Here is a 26,973-nt window from a genome sequence, read left to right as displayed (position 1 = left end):
TGATCAGTTAAAAAAATCACCAAAACATCTTTTAGATTGTTATGACATAGCAAAGCAAAGCATGCTGCTTATACAGTGGTGCCCCGCTTGACGATGACCCCACTTGACAACGAAATCGCTTTGCAATGACTTTTTTGCGATGGCTATAGCGATTGCAAAATGATGTTTCTATGGGGTTTTTTCGCTTAACATTGATTCGGTCCCTGTTTCGGGAACCTTTTTTTTTTTTTTTCAAAACGACGATTAGAAACAACTGATCGGCGGTTTGCAAAATGGCTCCCCGCTGTTTTCTGGACCGATTGTTTGCAAGACAGGGATCCCAAAATGGCCGCCCTATGGAGAATCTTTGCTGCGCGAGCAGGTATTTCCCCCATTGGAACGCATTGACTGGTTTTCAATGCATTCCAATGGGTTTTTTTTTCCACTTGATGACGATTTCGCTTAACAGCGATTTTCCTGGAACACATTATTGTCGTCAAGCGGGGCACCACTGTATACTGCCCATAGTGCTTAAAGCACTCTGAGTGGTTTACAAGTTAATTATGCAGGCTACACATTCCCCCCCATCCCCAGTGAGTACCCCTAGCCTGCAGACCCTGTCCCTTGGGGGAGTGTTTATGACAGGTAGCATTTTTGCACCTAGCGGAAGACATGTTTGAAGAAAATATATACGTCATTTTGACAATTTGCTTACCTGTGAAGCCTTCAGAGCATTTGAGGGGGGCACACAAATGAATATACAATATGCTTTAAAAGTGTTAATAGCCAAAATATACATTTTAAATAGGCATAGAATTGCTTTAATCAGTAGTGGAAATAAGTAAATTAGATTAAATGGTGGGTCAATTTTCACACTGAGAAAATGTTGCAAAGGTATATATATATGAGTTTCCATGCAATGCAGGGACTCATGATCTGATACATAAGAGCAAGAAGAATAATTAAAGGGGACTCTGAGACGTGGAATGAAACCAAGACTGAGACGTATTCACCATCTTTGCTTGAATTATATTTATATGAATATATAAATCCTTGATGGTGACGAAAGAAAAAAGCCATCAGTCCTGTACAAAATAGTGTTTTCTATGAGAGCCAAAATAGAACTGAGATGCATGACCTATGAGGGAGAGAAAAGACTTTAAAGGTGCTGTGGGTAGTGTCAAATTTTATTGCAACAAGAGCACAGTGGGAAAATTTTTTCATGTTCTCCTCCTTTTATTTTCTGCAATAAATATTGCCACACTCTTCAGAAAAGTGATATTTAGCATCTGGGGCATATCCCTCTGGGAGACACATAGTAGAATTTGAGGGAATCTGTTTGTTGTTTGAAAAAAAAGTATACATAGATTCAAGTAGACATTGTTCTTTCTTTTTCTGACAAGTGTTAGGCAGCTTGAAATGAAAATAATAGTGACATAATAATTTAAAGAGCAATAAACTACAGTTTTTATACATCCTGAGACTTTTTGTCTGTATTTCATAATTGCATTTATTGGATGTTACCAGTTTCTTTTGTTTTCTGTCCTTGAAGAGAAATACAGTATAACATTTCTATTGCTGCTAATAGTATCAGATTTTACCTATTATTTCTATTTTTTAAAAAAAATAGTACAAGGAAAGTGCAGAAGAGAGTTCAGTCCTTCTCTTGTCAGTTTGCAGTCTTTCCTATTAATGACTGTAACTGGGGTCATCACTTATCTGTGGCACTTATCTGCTCTCCCAACCTGTAGCTCTTGACGTAGCTGAGAAATGGGGGAAGCCTCAGCTTTCATCCACTGTCCTTGAGATAGTGGTAGATTTTTATTCCTGCTATGTAGTTGTCTTTAAAAGTAATGGAAATTAATTTGCTGAAGTCAGTCTTGCATTTAAATTATATATAAACTATGAATAGTAGCAAAAATAGCCGCCCAGAGTAGACTATGTCTAGATGGGCGGCATATAAATGCAATAAATAAATAAATAAAATAAATGATGTATGAAACATCATTATATACAGTACTGTATGTTTTAATGTGAAAATAATTGTAGTATTAATACATTTTCTAAAACATTAGTTGACTTGTATTGTCACCATAGAAGACTTGAGTAGTATTCTGATGAAGTGTATTTATAGAATATAAGGCTGTATCCTCCCTGCCTTTGGTAGAGATAGGGATAGTTTGAGAAAGGAAGTTTTGTTTCTGCATAAATTTCATGCAGAGTCCATATGTTTGTTTATAGCAAAGGACGAAGCAAACTGTGCAGTGTGTGACAGCCCTGGTGACCTCCTAGATCAGCTTTTTTGTACTACCTGTGGCCAGCATTATCATGGGATGTGCCTGGATATACAAGTGACACCTATAAAACGGGCAGGGTGGCAGTGTCCTGACTGCAAAGTGTGCCAGAACTGCAAGTAAGTAAAAATAAGGTATAGTTCATTTTGTGCTAAATGTAACTATCACAATTAAGTATCAAAGAAACAAGTGAGGGTCTTTACTAAAAATGCACATATGTACAAAAGGAGTTAATAAATAAAAATACAGATGCTTTTAGGTTTGTTTTGGTCCTTAGGAAACGAAAATGGGAATAGCTCCAATTTAAAGGATTCAGCAGGGTTAGAGATAGAGAGCTGTGAATCTTTTTCCGATGGGTACACATGCTTGAAGAGGGGAGGTCTATTGAAGTGGCCTTTGTGTTCTTTATTCATAAATAAGCGAGAGTCTCTTGAAGGGTATTTGGATCTAGTTTCTTCTTTCTGCATTGACACAGCCTCAGTGGGTTCCTGTGTGTCAGAGTCTGCTTATTTTCTGACATTGTTTGTGACTTGTGAAGAGGGAAGAAGAAATCCACTGGGAAAATGTATTTCTGGGTACTGGAACCCTCCAATGGACTGGGTGTTCAGTTTGTTTATATATGGAGTCTCTGCATTACAGTGCACCTAGCAGAATAGGGTTTGAGGCCTTGTGTAAAAACAAGGGCTAACTGTTCCTATCTTCACTTTGTGCTGTACACTTATCCTTAGAGGCACCAGACTCCCACATAGTTAAAAATCAATGTATTACTCTTATGTCCCCAAAACGTAACCACAAAGCGTAAACATATGACACACACACACACACACGTCTCCCCAAATCTATGTCAGCCTCTTGGCATGCCCTAACGCCCTCCTCGGCCACTATATGGAGCCACCGTGATAGGAAAAGGGGCTGTCCAGGCTGCCATCATCAGACCAGGAGCCACCACACTGGCAACATCAGGGCCCTGGATAAGCTAGCAGCACAGTATTGAATACTTATTTATGGAAATATTTATTTATTTATAAAAATGTATAATTAAAACTATGCTGCCGAGATTGGTGCATATCAGGGGAGAAGTGTATTGCCTGGGAAAACCTGAATATATATGGCATATTTTGCAGTCTTATTTTGTAAGTAGATGAAAAAATAAATAAAAGAACAAAGAACAACTTTAAAAGTAACAGATTTATTTTGGTGTGAGGGTTTGTGCATCACATCTAAAGCTCAGCATAGAATAAATCTGTTGGTCTTAGATTTGCCACAAGACTTTTTTTCCTTTTTCTTATGCTGAACAATTAATATTTAGACATGGGATTAATATTTGACATCAGCACCACAGGTTCCTGGGAAAACCGGACACCCCCCCTCAAACCTGCAGGCCCACTTGTTGCTCACTACATGGTGCACATACAGCTGGTGTCATTCTCGTAGTGCCAGTCCGGGAAGCCGCCCGGCTGGCACTTCCTCACCTTCCCACACAGCCATCCGCTCAATAGCTAAGCAGGGAGACTTGTCATCTCACCTCCTTGCCAGAGTGGTTGTCTGTGTGGGAAGGTGGGGAAACACTGACCAGGCTGCTTCCCAAATTGGTGTCATGAGAATTACGCTGGCTGCATGCACCACACAGTGACCAGTAAGTGGACCTGCTGGTTTGGGAAGGGAGGGTCTGGTTTTCCCAGGCACCTGTGATGCCAGTATTTGTATTCGTTTCCCCAGGGATATGGATACGAATGTCCCGTGCCCAATTAATATTAGTGGATTCTTATAGTGGGAGAAAAGCATAATATAAACAATACAATAAATAATATTTTCCCCTGCCTTATAATGTAAGGCCAGAACCCTATTGCCTATTTTCATCTTGAAACAAGGTGCTGGTTGGATTTCTGGGTATGTGGCTCATTAAAGAGTTGGAGTTTGCTGTCAAAACTTATACTGTATATAGTTTTTCTTGTGTAAGCATAAATCAGCAATATGATTCTGCCTGAATAACTAAGGCACCTACGCAAAATATATAATGGGTGTATTTGTTCCTTAACATTTGGAAATTTTCTGGCAGCAAAAATTACTAAGATATGAATATTGCTTGTATGTTACTCGATTAAAAGGCTGAGGTTTTAATTTTCCAAATAATTTTCGAGCTCATGTGTTGCTACTTGTGTTCAGCTACCTTGATATCCAGAAAGACTTAAATTGCTAACCTGTTTCTTAGACATTCTGGAGAAGATAACAAGATGCTTGTGTGCGATACATGTGACAAAGGCTACCACACTTTCTGTTTACAACCAGTTATGGACTCTGTACCAACAAATGGATGGAAATGCAAAGTGAGTTTACGTATATTTTAAAATTAGGAGATGGCAGAATAAGTCTGTTCTTCAGATTCTTTCATTATTGAGTTTGGTTTAACTCATGAATAAGAATGCATTGAATTTGCTATTGATTTCTTTCTGATTGTCAGCTATCTTTTATGTTTGATCACAATATACAAGAAGATAAAATTTTTGAAATGATAGATCAAAAGCTGATTTTTTATCAACATATCAAGCCGCCTAGAGTGGTCTTATAGGCCAGATGGGCAGGGTATAAATCAAACAAACAAACATATGAATTTGTAGTTCTCAGGTTGGTCTGCTATAAATGACATCATTTAAGGATGCATTCGTTATTGTCTTTCCCAATTCCTTCCATTCTTGGTGTGCAATCCAGCAAGATGCATTTAATGTTAAATAGAGTCTCTGTGAGTTTCATGGCATGTAGTAAGTGAATTATTATTTTAAAAAATGAATGAAATGGCAGCTGTATACCTAAAGCAAACAAATGGCAAAGTATATTGTATGATAGTTAATACATTTCTGAACACAATTGTTTGAAGAGAACATGCTTGTAGTTGCATGACACCTTTGATGTACATTCATCACTTCAGTATCTAGTGGACTTGAGCCCCTTCGGTGTGGAAGGCATGATCACTCTCAAATTGACCTTCTCAGCCATGCTAGATGCTGTTCCAGGTCCTCTATTCCAGTGCTCCCCAACCTTGGTCCTCTAGAGCAGTGGTTCCCAACCTTGGGCCTCCAGATGTTCTTGGACTTCAACTCCCAGAAATTCTGGCCAGCAGAGGTGGTGGTGAAGGCTTCTGGGAGTTATAGTCCAAGAACATCTGGAGGCCCAAGGTTGGGGATCACTGCTCTAGAGCACTGGTTCTTAACCTTTGTTACTCAGATGTTTTTGAACTGCAACTCCCAGAAGCCTTCACCATCAGTTCTGCTGGCTGGGGTTTCTGGGAGTTGCAGTTCAAAAACACCTGAGTAACAAAGGTTAAGAACCACTGCTCTAGAGGTTCCTGGACTACAACTCCCAGAAGCCTTCACCACCACCTCTGCTGGCCAGAATTTCTGGGAGTTGAAGTCCAAGAACATCTGGAGGCCCAAGGTTGAGAACCACTGCTCTATTCAGAGCACGTTACCACAGTCTGTCAAGACTGAAGGATGCCTAATCCTAATCTGAACCCCTTGTCTAAAGAAAGGATTGGATGTAAAGAGGTCTGTGCAATAAGAGAGGAAGCAACTAGTAGAGGGGAACATGAACTTGCTTTTTTTCTTACATCCCTTGTTCAAGCATATTTCCATTTTAAGATGCAGTGGCAAACAAGATTTGTACGTCAGTGTCCTCCACTACTGATGGACATTATTGCAGGTGCACTAGTTACAACACTGGATCATTTAAAGAAAACTTACATCTCTTCTGTTAAACCCTTTTGTTTCTCAGTTTTTTTAATTCAAACCAACATAATGTTCTGTATTATCTCAATTAAATAAATAATTAACTTCAAATAAGTGTCAGCAATGCTTTAAAAATCATGAGCTGGATTCGGATTTAATCTAGCATCTGGTTGCTTAAAGAAACGGTAGAAGTGAAATTATCTAAGTTTTCCCCCTTTTTCATCAGCTTCCCACTGCATGCCTGTTCTTGTACTGGTTGTAAGATTTTGTTTTTTTCTTACTATGATAAGCAACAGCATTTCAGCCAATGTGTTCATAAGTTCCCAGTGGAGTGGGAAGAGTGTTATCTGAAATTCATTTTTTGCAGAGATGTCAACAGAAAATTCCTCTACCAGTAGTACTTTTTTCAGTGGTCTCTTGATATCTGCTGCAGTTTCTTCTGGCTCAGGAGAATGATGAGAAAATAGCAAAAGGAACTGGTACATCCACTGAAATATCCACTCAGGAGAATGCTCAACAATACCATCTCTGTCAAGTGGAAGTTCAGTGTGAAAAAATTCTCAAAACTGCATTTTTAATATATTGAGGGCATATCTAACTTCTTAGCTATATTATCTTCTCTGTTAGTGAAGAACTTGTTGACCAATACCTATTTTTGATACCATAGAGTAATATGATAAATAAAACCATGTGTTTCGTTTGGATTTCAGAACTGCAGGGTATGCGCAGAATGTGGCACACGGATGAGTAGCCAGTGGCATCATAACTGTCTTATGTGTGATAGTTGTTTTCAGCAGCAGGACAGCCTACCTTGTCCATTCTGTGAAAAATCCTCTTGTCCGGACTTGCAGAAAGACAAGCTGCGCTGTCATGTGTGTAAAAGGTAGGAAACTGAAGCTTTTAATTCTACATTAATGAAAACCTGTTACTTGTTACTAATGTGTCTCAAACCTTTCTGATAGGATGTTAATTTTACCTTTCTTTGGTGGCGATCCACCATTGTATCCATCCTTGATTCATAACGATCTCTGATACAATGTATAGTTATAACTGCTCTTTAGTTATGAGGCACCAACGTTCCTGCCATCTTCTGATGAATTCCCCATATAGGGATTACTGTCAACCTGGTTGCTTGAATTTAAGGATTTATATTCATTTACACAGCTTTATTAACTTCTCTAGGAGGCAAGCATTTTCTTAAGCTTTTTTATTTATGGTGGGCCAGATTTTGAGAATGTATATCTATATTTCTGCAGGCATTAGAATGAAGATTGGGTTTTACAGGGACATTTTAATAAATGAATCAATGTGAAATTTTGACATAATATTTCCTGTAGGTGGATTCACATTGAATGTGACAAACCCTCTGATAATGAGCTGGATATTCAGTTAAAAGAATACATCTGCAGCCTTTGCAAACATTCAGTGGAAGAGGAACATGCTCAATCATGTGATGTCATGGAGACTGTCCAAATTGTTACTGATCCTGGAAAAAGTAAAAGTCTTTCTTTTTCTGCATAATCTGTTAGACGCTGACTGTTTCTCTTTTGTATGGTATATGGCAAAAACTCTATTGAAAATTGTTTCTGTCATCAATGCGTTAGAAAAAGCACAATGAAAATGAGTTTATATATATAAACTACATAGTTGGGATTCCACATTAAAAACTCCAAGTAAGGACCCGCAGATTTTTTAGCACAAAAAACTTCTCACTCTATTCTTTCTGATACCATCTAAGTTAATTATGGGGCCATTCCAATCATCTTAAAAGTAGCAAGCCTAAAGAGGGAGCATACTGGTAAGGATAAGAATGTTTTATTATCTGTATTTTCCCATGATTTGATCTGGGGAAAGATATATAGAAAATACTGTTCTCTCACAGCAAGAGTAACAGTATTATTTTAACAACAAAGAAAAATGTGAAGCTATTATATGGATATAGTTGTTTCATTCCATACACTCAGGAGACTGCTTTTATACAGTGATGTAGATCTGAACAGTATAAATGCTTATTTCCCTTAAATTGAAGTTAAAATATCATTTTAATGATGTCTGAGTCTCTGAAAAGAACAGATTAGTCACTGAATTCAGCAGCAGCTCCAGCAGTCCTAGCATTTTGAACTTTGTTAGGTTCTTCATATAAAAAGGAATATTCATTTGACCTTTATACAGTAATATCTATTATGCATCTTCATATTAGGAGCTAAGTTTTACTAATGCAGTAACTATCAGTGTTTTTCTTTTTAAATAGGTTTTTGTTTAGTATACAAAGCAGGGAGCTTATTAACAAAATAAAGATGTATTTGAGAAGCTGGGATCTGATCTTGATTTTGCAGATCAACTTTAACATTTGCCCTTGTTCCAGACAGTTCAGGGATTCAGATAAATGATGTCCAATATAGTGATTGTTTGATTGTGTATTTAGATGCATGTGTAAAGACTATGTGGTCACACTTATCCACACCACCTTTAGTTTTAATGTACTAATAAATCATCTTAAGCTAGGAAACCTGATTTAAAATTGTTGACTTATTAGGCACTGGATAAAAGAGTAATGCTGTCTTTCCATTCTTTAGAATTTAATCTATAAGGGTCAGATGTTCTGGGAAACCAGTATGTTTCTGCTGATACTTATGGGTTGGTAGACAGGGTACTCTGGGGGAAATTGGGTGTGTACTTCTTTTTGCAGTGTTCAGTTCACTTCAGTTTTTTCCTAATTCCCTGTGTAGCAACACAAAAATTGGCATCTGATCTTTAGTACTGAAGCTTTAACATTCAAACCAGAATCCTGTAAATGTGTTTAAAGTTCTTAATTCTGTCTGATCTAGGTCTCAAGCAGAACTTCAAAATTACAGCTTAAAATGTACTTATCTTTAACTAGTTCCTTTGAGAAGCTGGCTGTATAGCTTAATGGTTTAGGTATAGGTTGGGAATTTGATTCCTCACCATGCCTCCTATGGGTAAAGCCAGCCTGTGCCCTCAGAGGAAGAGAATGGTAAACCAATTTTGAGTATTCTCTGCCTGAAAAACCCTGAAAAGGGTTGTTATAGGTCTGAATTGACATGACAGCACATGATTACTATTCTTATAGTTATTTTTAGATTATAAGTAATTTAACGTATTTTTAGGTGTAAAAAGTAACACCTAAATTATTAGAAGGAAATAGTAACATCTAGTTAATTTCAAACAATCCTTTTAAAAGACATTTTCATGGTTGTTTTGTTCAGGTTTTATGCTACTTGCCCACCCTGCAATGTGTTAATGATCCACAACATAACAAATTACTTGTGCAGTTGAAGCACTGATAACAATAATGGTAACCTGGCTACTGAGACTATAATGAACTACAGCACAGCAAGAATTTTATTCCTTACTGTCTGTATTTCTATAGCATGGTCTTCTTCAACTGAAAATTTCCATTCAATGGCACTGATGATTTATCAGCTATAACATTTCTATGCAGCATGAAGAGTTATGGGAGAGTCTTAGCAAATATATTATTCTGCAGATAGCATACAGGGGCTACTTGTGTGAGTTGAAATTGGTAGTCAGACCTGAATATCCTGTTGATTCTTTGGAAGCATTGACATTGAGTCCTTGAATCAACAACAAACACATTTTGGAAAGGATCTTTCCATGAACATTTGAAAGCATTAATCTAAAGATTTTTTTACTGATTGTTATCATTGGAACTGGTCACCGGCTAAGTTGTAGATGTTGGATGTTTTTCAACATCGGCAAATGCATTTGGGTCACAATGATTCCAAAACCTAGATTACTACATTTTGTACAGAGTGACAGCTCTGATGGAATATATCCTGTTTTTCTGGGACACAGAAAAGACTTTAACAACTGTAAAGGAGTTTTAGATACCTTTTAGTACAATAATAATGAGAACAGGATTTGCAATACACATCTGTAGACATTATAAACAATTAAGAAACTGAAGTAGCATTTAACAGCACCAGTTTTGAGTCTTAAGGACCTTTTCCTTCCCTGTTATCTCAAGAATATCAGTAAGTGTAGAACTGAACTCCAGAGTTATAAGAACATAAATATTGCTTTCTCACTATAGTAAGTAGGATGGTGATGTCTGAAACACCATATTTTATGACAGGGGAAAACCTGGAATATGGAATTAATGAAGACTTAAGACATAAGTTTTATGATTTTGTTTCTCCAGTGTGTGTTTGGTCCATGCTGTTGATGGAGCATAGCGTAAAGAGAATGAAAGTCAATGTATATGTTTGGAATAATTCTTTACCCTCACAGAAGATTTATTATATTGTTGCTAAGTTAATACCATAAATAAATATCTAATTTATTATATTAACTTAGGAAAGGCTTGTATCATCTATTCATATTTTGAATTATTGTGGTCTGCCTTGCTTGGTTGTATGGAAATAAAAGGTCAAGCTACAAGAGCAACCACTAAGGCTAGAATAATGAAAGATACACTCCAGAAATTGATACGTTCTGCTGTTGCTTGTTTGTACAGATGAAATGGAAATAGGAGATGGTGCAGAAGATGTGGCAGATGAGGAACAGCTCATAACTGAAGGTGGCCTTGTACGGGAATCATTGGTCAGGAGCACCACAGATGGTAAGAGGAATTTTGTGAACAAATATATCCTATGTATATGGCACATATTTTCTAAGATAAAAATTCTGATCTTTTCATAAAAGTAGACTTTGTCCGTCGTTGAGCAATGTGTTTTAATATATATAACTAGCATAATATATATAACTAGCAATCAATGTTTATATTTGAAAATTAGATATTTCCTTGGCAGACATATTTCATGGAAACAATGTTGTATATCAATATGTACACTGTGTTTAAAGTTTTCCACCATAGAAAGAAGAAATGCATAAAAGTACAACATCCTTAGGCAGTAGAATTCATGAAACTTTCCTCTCAAGATTTAATGTCTACTACACTAGAATGAGATCCCTTATTATTCTTTCTCAAAGCTAGGGAGGGATCGAGGTAGAAGAAAGAACTGAATGCCAGTTTAGAAGACAATTGAAAAGCAATAGGACATAGAGAATTAAGTCATATTAATTCTGCAGAATAAGTGTCAAGATATGTGGAACAAATGCTTACTGGAAATGTCACATGGAAAAAGCCAGGTTAAAGGATACTGTTAGTAAAAACAGGTCATAAAAATTAGGATCTTATGAGAAACTGAAGTATAGTACAGTGCAGTTTCTTAATTATCCTTTACCACTGCACTGGAGGTGGCAGAAGGGCATAAGCCTGGAAGAAGCTAGGCTTGTTTAGGTCTTGCAACCCTGTAGTTTACTCTGATGTCTGAACATAACCAAACTGAAAAAGTGCAAAAAGGAGGGAGGGGTGTAAATAAATTTCCAGAGAAAAATACTTTGTCCACATTAGGAAAGAGACAGAAAATAAAACAGCAATTCCTCTTTATATAAATTAATGGTCAGAAAAATTGGAATGTTGCTCCACCTCAAAAAGGGCATAATAAGATTCAGAAATGAGTAAAACAGGGCAACCAGCATGATGGAGAGTTTGCAGTATCTTTCCAGTGAGAAAAGACTAAGTATCAAAAGTTTTCAGTTTATAAACTTCAGTCAGGCCCCTCCTTTGTAGTCTTTCTCCGTAAGTTATACATTATGTGAGGTAAGTTCAAGAGAAGTCTTTCTCATTGTCATAACAGGAGTAATAGAATTGTTTTAAAGTTGATTTGGGACAAAAAAATAATTTACCCAACATGGCAGACTCATATTAGAATGTCTCAAAATTGCAACCTTGGGATAGTGAGTGTAGATGATGCACTCTTTTATTTTCAAGGAGGAAAACTGAGATACTTCTGTGCTCCTTAAAAAGTTTAGTGTTTTTTTTTTAAATCTAGTGGTGGTATAATAAGAAACTAAAATGAAATGTTCTCCTTTCTTTCAGGCCTCTCATTGAACAGTAAGATTGATGAACTGGAAACAATAGTTTCTGATCATTGTATTAAAGGTGAAATGGAAACATCTCCTCAAAAGACTCATACACCTGATGGTAATCACACTGATAAAAGAATGGAAGTGGCAGAAAATACTCCAGATATAATGCTGCAGGTTTCAGAAGGGCAAACTGAAGAAATAATACCATCAAAGGGAGGCACTGCGTTGCCAGAAATGTCCACAGAGGACACACAGCTTTTACCAGCAACACCTGAGGACAGAGAAAGGATTCCTGGCACTTTCTGCTTAGTTAGCAAAGAGAGAATCTCCGGTAGAAAGGAAGAGCTTCTAGAAGCAAGGATGATGGCAGAAAGGGTGGATGGAGGTGGCACTCCTGAAAGCTGTGAAACCTCATCTCTTCCCGCAAGTGAAAGTTGTGCAACTGACAGCTCCCCATTGGGAGACAAATCTTTAAAGTCACCAACGGAGACATTTTCTTCATTTCCATCGTCGGTTGAAATAAACAAGACAAGTGTGTCTTCCTCACCAGCTGCGTCAGTAGAATTGGGCTCTTTGCCTGATATGATGCGTTGTCAGGCATTATCCTTTGAATCTTCCACAGCTCTTCCAACAACCTATGTGTCGCTCACTCCAAAAATTGGAATGGGGAAGCCAGCTATCACCAAAAGAAAGTTTTCTCCCGGCCGACCAAGGTCAAGACAGGTGAGTGTGTTATTGAAAGTATTACAAAATGGCTTTTGAGTATTCATGTTCTTATTTTATACAACTCATTGCTCTGATTATGATCTCAACTGAAGCATTTATCTTGCTTTCTGTCTGAAATTAAGACTCTAGGAGGTTTCATATTGGCTCTCAAATAGAATGCTGCATCAGTATTTAGCACAGGGCAAAGTAGTTTTTGTTGACATGGTGAAAACCAGAAAATCTATTCAGTCTTGATTCTGAAACAGAATTGAAAGAGAAAAATCTCTACATTGCTTTTAATTCAAATATGAAGATACGGTATATATTCAGACCAACAAACTAATTTTATATTGTGTCAGTTTTGTCATCAGTAGCTCTTGTCATAAAGTTTGTGTTTTAGAATTCAGAGTGTAAGATTCATTTACTCCTCCCTTGCTTAGGAAGTTTACTTAATTGGAAAGCAGATGAACCTAGCTTTAGATTTCCCTTTGTTTCCTAGTAAACCTCTCCACTTCTGTGTACAACTATGTCTGCATGTATTTCTGAAACCTCTATCTTGTCTTTCTACCAAAATGCTTGAGGAAAAAAGCAAAAAGCAAAGTGTGCTGCTTATATACCGCCCCATAGTGCTTCAAGCACTCTCTGGGCAGTATACAAGTTAATTATGCAGGCTACACATTGCCCCCCCAGTGAGCTGGGTACTCATTTTAATGACCTTAGAAGGATAGAAGGCTGAGTCAACCTTGAGCCGGCTACCTGGGATTTGAACCCCAGGTCGTGAGCACAGTTTTAGCTGCAGTACAGCGGTTTAGCCACTGCGCCACGAGGAAGACAGTAACATAAAACTTAATGATTTAAAAAAGAAGAAAAAGTATGTACAATCCTGTTATGAAGTATGAGTCGCTGAGAAAGTCTTACTGAACAAGCCCTGGTTATCCCCTAAACTGAACTGGGCCTGTTGCTGAGGTATCAGGATTTGGCATTTTCCAAGTCAGTTCATCACCCTCAGCATTTTACTGTCATCCAACCAGTCTTTCCCATTTCTCACTCTTTAAAAGTATTATAACATAGCTGAGCATTCAGGAGAGTCAGTAAAATAGATTAAAAAGGTAAAGGTTCCCCTTGACAATTTTTGTCCAGTCGTGTTCGACTCTAGGGGGCGGTGCTCATCCCCATTTCCAAGCCATAGAGCCAGCGTTTTCTCCGAAGATAATCTTCCGTGGTCACATGGCCAGTGCGACTTAGACACGGAACGCTGTTACCTTCCCACCAAGGTGGTCCCTATTTATCTACTTGCATTTGCATGCTTTCGAACCGCTAGGTTGGCGGGAGCTGGGACAAAGTGACAGGAGCTCACTCCGTCGCGTGGATTCGATCTTACAACTGCTGGTCTTCTGACCGTGCAGCACAGGCTTCTGCGGTTTAGCCCGCAGTGCCACCACGTCCCTCTAGATTAGTGGTGGCCAAAATATAGCCAGTAAGGGATTTTTTGAGGACCCAAGGCCTTGAAGCAATTCCACCAAGGTTCCCCCAAACCAGGAAAAAAATGTTTTTCAAGCTAATTAGTTTTTTTCTGCCAAAAAGTTTATTTATTTATTTATTTTAATTTGTGGAAGCTGGTCTTCCTCTTAACTTGATGTTCTTCTGGGGAACAGAGAAGTCACTTAAAAAACAAGCAATAACTCTTTAGAAGAAAATATTTCTAAAATTCCAAATTGATTATTCCATGAAAGTTTGTGTTTAATTTGTTAGATTCCTGCCCTCCCCAGATTTCCTCAATATAATACAAAACCATTCTTTTGATTTTCTTCATGTTCATGTAGCGCTTACTACTTAATATATGATTATCAAAATTTGCTCTACTGTTTACAGTTTCTAAAATCGAACTAAATATAGGTTTATATTTGTATTTGTGTATGTTTATAGGCTTCACTGACTTTTATTAAAATTATAAATAGCTTTTTTTCTTTCTCAAAAATCATGGTGAGGTCTTATATAAATGGGTAGGCAGCCTTGCAGTACAAAATGTGAACATATATGGAACATAAATAGAACCACTTTCATGCTTCAGAAATGTATAGCAAGACTGGGGTCTATATGCATTCTACAGCCAGTTTTGTTATTGTTTGGGGAAAACTTCTTGAAGTTAAACATTTTAATTACAATGCTATAGAAGAGTTTTTTTTTAAATTCATTTATATTCGTGTCAAAACACCAAGAATGGAAAATATTTGCTCACTTAGAGATGCATGGTCAAAGCATCAGGTTACCTTGATGCCTCACTATTTTAATATCAGTTTATAGTTTCCAGATAAAGCAGTACTTGCCTATAATGTCTAACTACTGAAAGTATAAAATTGCATCTTTTCAGAATGCAGATTGTAGATAGCATAAAATTTATTTCATACATGAACATCTGTTTATATAGCAGCCTGTTTTGTTTGAATTGGAAAAGAATTTGCCTTCTCTGCAAACTAATTAATCTTGAACCAATGTTCTATTTAAAGATCTCCCATTAAATTCAGCGGCCAAAATAGTGTTGGGGAAGGTCCAAACATGTAAGAGAAATAATGCGCAAATAATTTCCCCTTTTTGCAATGGCATCTGTTATCTCACCAGGGGTGCCCCATCATCTGCAGTCCCAGTGTTTATAAGGGAGGTGTAGAAGGTAGCCTGCTAACCAGGTAGAATTGCTTGCCCAGTGAAATGTTGGATGATGGAGCAAAAATTGCAGTTACCCATATCTGGAAAACTGCAGCAGATTCATCAAAGGAAAGAAAGGCAGGTCTTGGATATGACAGTTTCACTCAGAGGAAATTAGTAGAAATGTGTTTGAATACTAATTATGACTTTCATTTTGTAACCACTTAATTTAAGAGTAATTCAGTGGGCAGACTTGTGTTACATTCCTCTGGCCAACTCTCGAAAGGCATTTAAAATTGATATTTAAATGTTGCATGTTGTTGATCAATCCAACATTTTCTCTTTATTAATTGTACATTGGATTGCTGCATCATACTACATTTCTTTGTTGTTGATACATGATTAATATCTGAGGTAAGATGGTGATTTCAGTATGTACAGAGTATAAATCCCTTAATGTTATTGCTGAATAGGGAACAAGTGGAATAATGTCAAAAAAAGTTAAGTTTTTTTTTTAAGGCACGTAAGCCGTTTTGACTTTGAGAAATGAAAGCTCACTTGAAGAAACAGTATATAGCATTTTAACTGAAATTTTAATGGCTAAAAAGTATTATGTGTCATCCAACTGTCAGAATTATTGATATCATTTAAAAAAATTCAGTATGCCTAAATGCAATTTTTTTTGTTCATTCCTTTGATGGAAGAGGGTTGGGAATTTATCAGGTTTGCACTTTATTAGAAGACAGAAACTAGTTGTGCATAAACCCTTAAAACTGATTCTGTTACAGTATATGTATGAACTTGGCAAATCAAACATACTAAGCTCTCTTATACTTTTGAATGCAGTTTTCTTCAAATAAATTATTTTGTGGAAAATTGATTAAGCTTAAAATTTTCAGCTGAAATTCTGAAATTAGATATCCTTGACTGATGTTTATTTCATGAATTTTGTGCCAGAAATATTTATTTTGTGTGCTTTTTATCTGGCAGAGAGGATTTGGGGGCAGGAAGAGTTTTTATTAGGTACTTGTTTAGGGAATTTAAGTCTTTGATGTTCACAAACTTTGGTGTTTCCCGTTTTAAAAAAACATGTTTATGAGAAGCCTTTTGTGCAGCTGATGCTGGGTGTATTTCTCATATACACTGGAGTGATTCTTTAAAAATGAAACATTTCTCTGCGTTTTTTTCTGAATCCTCAACTTACATTTATATTATCTACCTCTCGTTTTATATTGTTGACTTAATATAGTTAAGAATAAGAAGCTTTTGTTTGCTCTGCTTTTCAAGGTTGAGAGCCTGCCCGGTTTGACTGACTCACAATATTGGCAAAGGCTGCTGCAGACCAAATAGGCTAATTTGAGGTCCATATCTCATTTGGATGTGAGGATTGGACTTCCTATCAATTCTGACAGTCCAGTCCTATTTTATCCAGTCCAGTCTGCTGTAGCCAAGCCTTGTAGAGAAGTCCTAAGTCTTGTAATCAAACATTTTGTCATATGTGCCAGCTGCTTTCTTATTTTCAAGTTATTGACAAGACATAACTTACTTAAGCGGATAAACTGTATTCTTTTTTTTCCAAACTGTGCTTTGATACTATGTATGTTTGAACTGGTCCTATAGGAAGAGATCTCAAAGAGGAGGCGGATCTCTTAATACTGTACACTTATTTTGTGCCCATTTCTCACTGCAGGTCTTCAGTGACTAGCTCACTGCCAATCAGGGTGGATAAAAATCTAATTTAAATCACAATTTTAATTTTTTAAAAGTCATTTTTTAAAATTTAAATAACCCGAAAACCCATTTTTAAAAATTTAAATCAAATACACCTCGCTGCCAGTATAAATAAAGGAATTAATACAGTATTGTATTAAGGGTATAATTAATATAAGTTAAATTAATTATGATATTAGCTTTTTGGTGTTATAGTGCTAATTATTGCTAGATTGGCTCAATTTTTTTGTATGTTTGGTAATATTATTGTTATCCTAATAATACTTAAAACCCCCAGTCCCAATTATACATTTAACAAATCTGTAAATTTAATTTTCCATTTATACAGAGTATTTGATCCTGTTCCTGCATGGTGTTTTTGTTTTGTTTTGTTTTGTTTGTTTTTGTTGCTGGTATTTTGCTAACTCTTCTAGGAAATAACTGTACGTTGCAGTTGCTATGTTAAGTATTGCTAGCATGGATGATTTTCATGGATGGGAATAGTCTGGAGGAAAATGTAGCTCTGAGTTCTTTCTAATGACATCACTGAGCTTGATCTTCATTTCTATCTGGGGACTGTATTTCTATTACAAAAATATGTGAAAGTGTAGAAAACATAAACCAAGCCAGCACTATGGATATATATAGAAACATCATAGTTCTGAACTCTAAGAAGTATGCTATACTGGGCGTTTATAAGACAGCAGTAATTGTTGCCTGACAAAATTATAAAAAAATAGGGGGAAAAGCCATGTGTTTTGAAATAATAAGACTTCCAATATATACATTTTTTTGTAAAAAACGAAACAATGCTTAGGTGGGATGACTTTTTCTCTTGGTTTTTTTAACCCTTCATTTATGTTTCATTTACATATGCGTTCTATTTTATTTTAATTATTTTATTTATTTATTTATTTATTTATTGAATTTATACCCCGCCTATCTGGCCCACCGGACCATTTATGTCTGCTGTGCTTCTTAACTTTTCACATTTATCTTCTGTTTTGAGTCATATGCATAATCTAAATCTGTTTTTCCTCCCAAGATGCAGACCTAAATATAGAAAGGATCTCAGTGTAAAAACAGGCATTTAATTCCCAAAAGTTGTGCATCTTGGTATACTGTCAAAGAAATCAAAGTTATAACTGAGTTAGGAAATACTTTGTTGATTGTGGCAAGGAATCATTTGTTTTCTAGTATTGCTTATCTTTTATAATTTACTGAAACCATATAAATGTGAATGCTATGTTGAAATTTCCTCCAGTAAATCCATGCACGTGTTAAACTGAGTACAGTATTCATGCCTGCATGAGCTTTGCTTTGGAACTTTTTATTTGCATTGCTTGTTTTTATTTTATTTGGCTGAGTTTTATACATCTGTTTTCTCACCTGACATATCCTAGGGGGCTTGGAGTAGCCATAATACATTGAGCCCACCTTCCTGGTCCCCAGACATTTCAGAAGGTCGGGAAACATTTAAATCCAGACAGCTACCTGGCAGTGCCATATGGAGCATCAAAGTGGTAATTAATCTGTATTTATATTCTTGTGGTCCTTTACTCACTGTACTCTTATGCTAAAAAAAGGTCATAATTCAGTTCTTGAAATCTGTTATTATTTATATCTTTCATATCTTATATTTCAGGGAAATATTTAGTAGCATTAAAATACATTTTTGAAAGCATATTAAAGAACTTCGGCATAGAGAAATTCATGGCAATCCTTGAAAACATAACTCAGTGGATGAGTTTTAGTTATATTTTTTCAAGCATCTTCACTACCTATATTGTAAAAATGCTCTCCCACTTCTTGAAATGGAATAGATTGTCAACATACCAGATGTGCAAAATATCAGATGTCATCATTAATTCAGTTATATATGGTGCTGGCTTCATCCATAGAGGATAAAATTTGTATGTTGTAAAAGAAACAAGTCCTGTGTCCTCAGATAGAATTTAAAGCCAGTGATAGATGATGGTACAGTACCAATATGGTTCCCAAAACTTCCAATGGCCAACACAGACTATAAAAATTGCACTAGAACTAATTTTATCTGCTCCTCCCTGGAAAGTGAGTTATGTACTCCTTTACAAAGAGATGTATAATATTGTATAGTAACATACAGTATTTTGTATTCATGTATAATCAAGCTAATTTTTGCAGTTCCAAAGTAAATTAGATACATTACATTTACATACATGAATAAAGTGAATTAAATTATACTATTCAATGTAGTGTCCCCAATGTAGAATAATATTATAAAATGTTGAGTTAACTGAATTAATTATATTGCCATAATAAACTGATTAAATGGTAGTGGAATTGTGGGCTCAGACACCCTTTTCTTGTACTTTCTTGACCTCAAATATTGGCTTTCATACCTTGCTGGTATTTTCTTTAAATAACATGCTCCATGAAAATCAGAACTGTGGTCTTTTTCCAGTTTACTGACCAACACTTAAACCAGAAATAATCATTTCAGATATTTGTTACTAAACCAACATTAAGCCCCAGATACATGTTTTGGATGTAATTAGAACTTGTGATTTAAAGAAGCAAGTGTAAGCTCAGGAGTACCATAGTGAACGCGCAAGCCCCATTCATGTTAATAAATTCCAATTAATTAAGCCATGGTCATAGTGTCTGAACTGACTTTTATGTGTATGTCCTTTTTATATTTCTGACTTCTTTTATTTCCATATAACTTCAGAATTGTGTGCTGATTTACTTATTTATGACCGGTGTGGTTGCTAAAGTTTTAACGTAATGGCTGAAATCCTGTTGCTTAGTGTACTATGTCACAACAGGAGTAGTCCCATTGAATAAGTGGAACTTATGGGGAGCTGACTCCTCCAAATCCTCACTGATTCGGTGGGCCTACTTTTGTTAAGCAATAGGATTTCAGCCAATATATGTCAACAAAAAGAACAAAAAGTCTTGGATCAGCTTGACAACTGGCACGTTTCTTATTTAGATATCCATCTGAAGAACTGGGATGAAGTTCACCCAAACATATACCAAATAAAATTTCTTAGACGTTAATGTTCCACAAGACAATTGTTTTTGCTTTAAAAAAGTCGACATAGGTTTCTATGTAATGTATGAATAGTATCTCTATATGTCCCACATCTTTGAGTTGGAACTGACTTATAGCAATCCTAATAGTGATTTTGAGGTTTTACCAGTTCCACTCCCCCAGGTGAGTTTCCATGGCCAAGGGGGCTTCAAACTCTGTTCTAGAGCAAGGGCCCCAAACCTTTTTCACCCCGCGGACTGGCTGGGGAAGGCAGGGTACCCCTGATCTTATGTGCAGGCGTGAACGAGTGTGCGCTCTCTTGCATGACCAAGTGCATGCACACGTGCACAAACGGTGACGCGGCACTTGTGCAGAAGTGCGCTTACTCATGCATATGCACATACGGCAGCGCAGCACTCAAGCAGGGGGCGCTTGTGCACATGTGCGAACAGTAATTGCACAGGCACGCTTGAGAGTGTGCGCATGCACAAATCAGCTGCATGCGGGGAGAGGTCTGTCCCCGTGGCCTGGTCCGGCTCAGGCCACGGACCAGCACCGGCGCGGATCGGGGGTTGGGGACTTCTGCTCTAGAGCACTACCTTTTTAGCTGAGTCAGTTGCTTCTCTATAACTCTTTTTATTCTTTTTCCCATTTCAGCTGAAAGGTTGCTCCCCTCCCCACTGATATAGATTTGATAATTCTCCATAAAGTACCTTTACCATAGTTTCTCTGTTGATGCAAAAGATAAATGTTCATTATATACTGATACCACCAATTGTGTTACTTCTTGGATGCTTTAAAGCTTATAAAGCTCTTCTACTTTTTCCATTCTCAGTTTTTGAAAGTGGTGAAAGTTTCTGCTGTATATATTCTTTTGTCATAAGATTCTTTTTATAACTATTTGTGCCAGAAATACAATGAGCAAGAATGGTTGTGGATCTCTCTCTCTCTCTCTGTCTCTCTCTCTCTCTCTCTGTGTGTGTGTGTGTGTGTGTCTGTGAGAGTGTGTGTGTTTGTGAAAGAGAAAGAACTGTTAGCCCTTGGAAAGAATCTCTTTGCTTTTGTTTGCTGTCCCTGTTTATTTCAAGTCACCGGTGCCTATTTACTTAACAGAGGTCTGTTTTGACCCTTTGAAATAAGCAAGATGTACATAATAAATAAGGGTGCTTGAGAAACTTTAATGTACTTCAGCATTAAGCATGTAAAGTAAGATCCACATGTTTTTGCAGGCCCTGTTCTGCTAATGATTTGGTCATGTTCATCTGAAAAAAAATACTCAGCCTTTCTAGGTACCATGATAAGTGAAGCATAACCCACACAGTCTGATGCCTGAAGTGTTAACCAGAATTTCAGTTACATTGGAGCAGGAGATAAGGGAGCAGTTACATTGAAAATCCTTCACGGATTGCTGCCTTGTCGTGGCAAAGGGGCTTGAGTAATTCAGAGAAGCTATGGGCTATGCCGTGCAGGAACACCCAGGATGGACAGGTCATAGTAGAGAGGTCTGACTAAACGTGATCCACCTGAAGCAGGAACTGGCAAGCCACTCCAGTGTCTTTGCCAAGAAACGCCATGGACAGAAACAAAAGACTAAAAGATATGATGCTGGAAGATGAGCCCCTTAGGTCAGAAGGAGTCCAACATGCTACTGAGGAAGAGCGGAAGATAAGGAAAAGTAGCTCCAGAGCTAATGAAGTGGCTGGGCCAAAGCCGAAAGGACGCTCAGCTGTGGATGTGCATGGAAGTGAAAGAAAAGTCCAATGCTGCAAAGAAAAATACTGCATAGGAATCTTGAATGTAAGATCTATGAACCTTGGTAAGCTGGATGTGGTCAAACAGGAGATGGCAAGAATAAACATTGACATCCTGGGCGTCAGTGAACTAAAATGGACAGGAATGGGTGAATTCAAATCAGCCTATTATCATATCTGCTATTGTGGGCAAGAAACCCATAGAAGGAATGGAGTAGCCCTCATAGTCAACAAAAGAGTGGGAAAAAGCTGTACTGGGATACAATCTCAAAAATGATAGAATGATTTCAATACGAATCCAAGGCAGACCTTTCAACATCACAGTAATCCAAGTTTAGGCACCAACCACCAATGCTAAAGAGGCTGAAATTGACCAATTCTATGAAGACTTACAGCACTTTCTAGAACTGACACCAAAGAAAGATGTTTTTCTCATCATAGGGGATTGGAATGCTAAAGTAGGGAGTCAAGATACAAAAGGAACAACAAGTAAGTTTGGCCTTGAAATTCAAAACAAAGCAGGGCAAAGGCTAATAGAATTTTGTCACGGGAACAAACTGGTCATCACAAAAACTCTTTTCCAACAACACAAGAGGCAACTCTATACATGGACATCACCAGATGGGCAGTACCAAAATCAGATTGATTATATTCTCTGCAGCCAAAGATGGAGAAGCTCTATACAGTCAGCAAAAATAAGACCTGGAGCTGATTGTGGCTCTGATCATCAGCTTCTTATAGCAAAACTCAAGTTTAAACTGAAAAAAAGTAGGAAAAACCACTGGGCTAGTCAGGTATAATCTAAACCAAGTCCCTTATGAATGCACAGTGAAAGTGAAGAACAGGTTGAAGGAACTAGATTTGTTGGACAGAGTGCCTGAAGAACTATGGATGTAAGCAAAGTGGCTGTCCAACGAGGCCTTACAAATAGCAGAAAAGGGAAGTAATATGCAAGGGAGAGAGGGAAAGTTTAAAAAAAATTGAATGCTGACTTCCAAAGGATAGCAAGGAGAGAGAAGACAGGCCTTCTTAAATTAACAGTGCAAAGATATAGAGGAAAATAATAGAAAGGGGAAAACCAGAGATCTGTTCAGTAAAATTGGAGATATTAAAGGAACCTTTTGTGCAAAGATGGACATAATAAAGGAAAAAAAAATAGTAGGGACCTTACAGAAGCAGAAGACATCAAGAAGAGATGGAAAGAATACACAGAGGAATTATACCAGAAAGATCTGGATGTCCTCGAAAACCCAGATAGTGGCGTTGCTTTCCTTGAGCCAGACATACTGGAGAGCGAAGTCAAGTGGGCCTTAGAAAGCCTGGCTAACAACAATGCCAGTGGAGTGATGGCATTCCAGTTGAACTATTTAACATCTTAAAAGATGACACTGTTAAGGTGCTGCCCTCAATATGCCAGCAAGTTTGGAAAACACAGCAGTGGCCGGAGGATTGGAAAAGATCAGTCTACATCCCAATCCCAAAGAAGGGCAGTGTCAAAGAATACTCCAACTACTGTAAAATTGCACTCATTTCACACGCTAGCAAGACTATGCTCAAAATCCTCCAAGGTACGCTTCAGCAGTATGTGGACCGAGAACTCAGAGAAGTACAAGCTGGATTTCGAAGGGGCAGAGGAACTAGAGACCAAATTGCTAACATTTGCTGGATTATGAAGAAAGCCAGAGAGTTCCAGAAAAACATCTACTTCTGCTTCATTGACTACGCAAAAGCTTTTGACTGTGTGGAACCACAGCAAACTATGGCAAGTCCTTAAAGAAATGGGAGTGCCTGACCACCTTATCTATCTCCTGAGAAATCTATATGTAGGATAAGAAGCTACAGTTAGAACTGGATATGGAACAACTGATTGATTCAAAATTGGGAAAGGAGTATGACAAGGCTGTATATTGTTTCCCTGCTTATTTAACATATGCAGAATACATCATGTGAAAGGCAGGACTGGATGAATCCCAAGCCGGAATCAAGATTGCCAGAAGAAATATCAGCAACCTCAGATATGCAGATGATACCACTCTGATGGCAGAAAAGTGAGGAGGAATTAAAGAACCTCTTAATGAGGGTGAAAAGGGAGAGCACAAAAAATGGTCTGAATCTCAACATCAAAAAAATGAAGATCATGGCCACTGGTCCCATCACCTCCTGTCAAATAGAAGGGAAAGATATGGAGTCAGTGACAGATTTTACTTTCTTGTGCTCCATGATCACTGCAGATGGTGACAGCAGCCCCGAAATTAAAAGACGCCTGCTTCTTGGGAGGAAAGCGATTATTATGGAAAAACCTAGACAGCATCTTAAAAAGCAGAGACATCACCTTGCCGACAAAGGTCCACATAGTCAAAGCTATGGTTTTTCCAGTAGCGATGTATGGAAGTGAGAGCTGGACCATAAAGAAGGCTGACCACCGAAGAATTTGTGCTTTTGAATTGTGGTGCTGAGGGAAACTCTTGAGAGTCCCCTGGACTGCAAAGAGAACAAACCTATCCATTCTGAAGGAAATCAACTCTGAGTGCTCACTGGAAGGATAGATCCTGAAGCTGAGGCTCCAATACTTTGGCCATCTCATGAGAAGACTCCCTGGAAAAGACCCTGATGTTGGGAAAGTGTGAAGGAAGAGGAGAAGGGGATGACAGAGGATCAGATGGGTGGACAGTCTCATTGAAGCTACCAACATGAACTTGACCCAACTCCGGGAGGCCGTGGAAGACAGGAGGGCCTGGCGTGCTCTGGTCCATGGGGTCACGAAGAGTCGGACACAACTTAACCACTAAACAACAACAACATTGAGAAAGTAATAAGAGTGACAGTTACATTAATGACATTATCCATTCATAAAACTGTTGTTGACCTGCTTGCCCTGTGTAGAATGCAGAATGATTCTGGAGAAGAAGGCTTTTATCACATAAAACTAGCAGCTGTAGCTGCTGCCACTTCCTCTGAGGCATCAGCACTGTCTTTTTTGAGCATCCAGCTCTATGGACCTCAGTTGCAAACCATATGCCGTGAGTAGTCCAAGTTACTTATGGGTGCCATTGAAACTACAATCCATTGACATTCTCCCAAAAATATAGTGCTTGCTGCCATGGATGATGAGGTTCTTCACACTAACATTCACTGCAAACAAGCCAAGAATGATATAATTACAGATGGAGTATATCACATATGGCCGCCAAACTCTCCTGCTTTTTTAGTTAAACACAAATTTTTCAGAAGTGTCATGGATATTTGCAGTATACTCACAGCGAACTTGATACAGCACTTTTTCAGCTCTTGCTCCCAAATGCTTCTCCTTTACCTGATATTTGGTGATAACCTATTTATCACCTAAACTTTTGAGCAGGAATGATGTCAAAAGCTCTTCTACTGTTGTAGTAATTGTCCCATCACCTGAGCCTAAAGCAGTCCACACAGCATCTTCACTTTCTTGATGCTTTTGTGCAACAACATAATGGTCTACAAGTACCACTTCATAATGAATATCAACAGACTGCTATATATATTTATCTGCTTCCAACTTCCACTTAAAACACATAACAAAATCTATAGTCTAAAGCCAAATCCTATAATGCACCTGTATCTGTTTAGTCTTGTTGAACAAAAACGCATAACTTCCTGAAATGGCAATTAACTGCAGAAGGATGTGGAAAAAAATTAACAAAAACGGACTGGTGCCTAGGAGAAGATGACAGAATGCCACTTATTCTCCCCTACAACTTGCAGTTGAAATCACTCTAATGCTGAAGCCTGTTCTGAATAATGATACTGTATTTTCACAAGCATTGTATGAAGGCATGTGTGATAAACCTATGATTGAGTACAGACGATTCTCCCTGTGACCCTTAAACAGTAGCAACAACAACAGCTCAAACAATAAGGAAAGAAAGGCAGAGTTTAAACACTGCAAGCAACTCAAATGCCAGTGTCCTTATACCTATTTGGACCAAACCATTACAGGACATAATGTCACCCACAGCATCAGAGATTCATTCACTTTTGCATCTTATGATGTGTTGTATGCCATCTTCTTCCAGCATTGCCCTTCTGTGTTCTACAAAAAAAAACAAAACAAAACAAAAAAAAAACAGGCTCACCTCTCTGGAAAAGTAGAAACCAATAAAATCTGACATCTGAAATTACAGTAATTAAGATAAATATAGCAGAGCATTTCAGCCTCCCCCATCACCTTGTCAGTTACCCTCTGTAGCCATTGTGGATATTACTAAGATATACTTTATTTTTAATTTATTATTTATGCATTATTTATTTAGAAGTTCCAGTCTGTCATTAGAAGTTTATGCTGAGATGATGATTTCATACAATTTGGCTTGCCTAGTGTGGAAATATTTGTATTATCAGCAACATCTTGGTGAATGGCCAGGTTTAATCACTGTCACTGTTAGTGCTTTCGCCTTTTGATTTCTCTGACTTCATGCCTGCCATCCTATCCCTAAATTATGTATATCGCATGCATGTCTGAAATTCTGCATAACACCTTATTTATAAAATCTCACACTACAACAGACTTGTCTTTAAAGTAAACAGAACATGTTGTTTCAGTTACAACAGGCTGATGGGGCTGTTGCTCATGAGACTGACTTACTGAAGCAGAATAATCTACATTAAGTGGCTCCTGAAATATTTTTTGCTTCTGTCTGAATTTTGGAATTTACTATGAATAGGGCCGTGGATCAGGGTTCCCTGGGAAGCGGAGACCACGTGGGGCAGGTCTTTCTGGAAGAGGTGGACGAGGGAGATCAAAACTGAAGAATGGAATTGGATCTGTTCTTACTCCAGGGGTAAGAATCAGTAGCATGTCTAATTTTTAAAGTTAACTAGGAATACAAACGGGTCACATTTCATAACTCCAGAGGAACCATTAAATTATTGTTCCATAAGTATTAGCACTCTGAATTGTGCAGACCCTAGTAAATTTCACTTACTTGAAAAGCTAATCCAGAACGGATTAACCTCGCTATGCGAGGCACCACTGTATATAGTGTGAATGTTCTGTATCAGGCTTTAAAAAAAATTAAGCCTGTTTTATTTGCTCATTAATTGATACTCTTACTCCTAGAAGCATGCTGTTTGTTGAAATTTCAACTCTTATTTTTTTAAAAATGAGCACTCCAGAAACAGAGCCCTACATGAGGAGTATTTCTGTTTCCATGTAATTATGTAAATATAAAAGGGAGGGTGCACATATGCATTATTCAACTGTC

The 26,973-nt window shown here is 37.6% G+C and overlaps 1 protein-coding gene across 15 annotated transcripts in view; it reads left to right on the top strand.

Moving 5' to 3' along the window:
* KMT2C (lysine methyltransferase 2C) overlaps positions 1 to 26,973 on the top strand; it is a 168,403-nt gene that overhangs the window by 79,248 nt on the left and 62,182 nt on the right. For 13 of the 15 annotated variants that reach the window (XM_078378507.1, XM_073002863.2, XM_073002866.2 and 10 more), the window contains 8 exons: positions 2,221 to 2,392; positions 4,486 to 4,600; positions 6,706 to 6,878; positions 7,333 to 7,490; positions 10,494 to 10,598; positions 11,922 to 12,634; positions 18,373 to 18,492; positions 26,434 to 26,550. In XM_078378507.1, coding sequence (XP_078234633.1) covers positions 2,221 to 2,392; positions 4,486 to 4,600; positions 6,706 to 6,878; positions 7,333 to 7,490; positions 10,494 to 10,598; positions 11,922 to 12,634; positions 18,373 to 18,492; positions 26,434 to 26,550 — 1,673 coding nt within the window. The remainder of the gene's footprint in view (positions 1 to 2,220; positions 2,393 to 4,485; positions 4,601 to 6,705; positions 6,879 to 7,332; positions 7,491 to 10,493; positions 10,599 to 11,921; positions 12,635 to 18,372; positions 18,493 to 26,433; positions 26,551 to 26,973) is intronic. The other 2 variants (XM_073002867.2, XM_078378510.1) reach the window with 1 other exon arrangement.

The sequence above is a fragment of the Pogona vitticeps genome, chromosome 6 (assembly GCF_051106095.1).
Source record: "Pogona vitticeps strain Pit_001003342236 chromosome 6, PviZW2.1, whole genome shotgun sequence".
In the NCBI taxonomy this organism is placed as follows: Eukaryota; Metazoa; Chordata; class Lepidosauria; order Squamata; family Agamidae; genus Pogona; species Pogona vitticeps.
The sequence above is the reverse complement of the archived record's forward strand: the minus strand, read 5'-3'. Positions and strand labels throughout refer to the sequence as shown.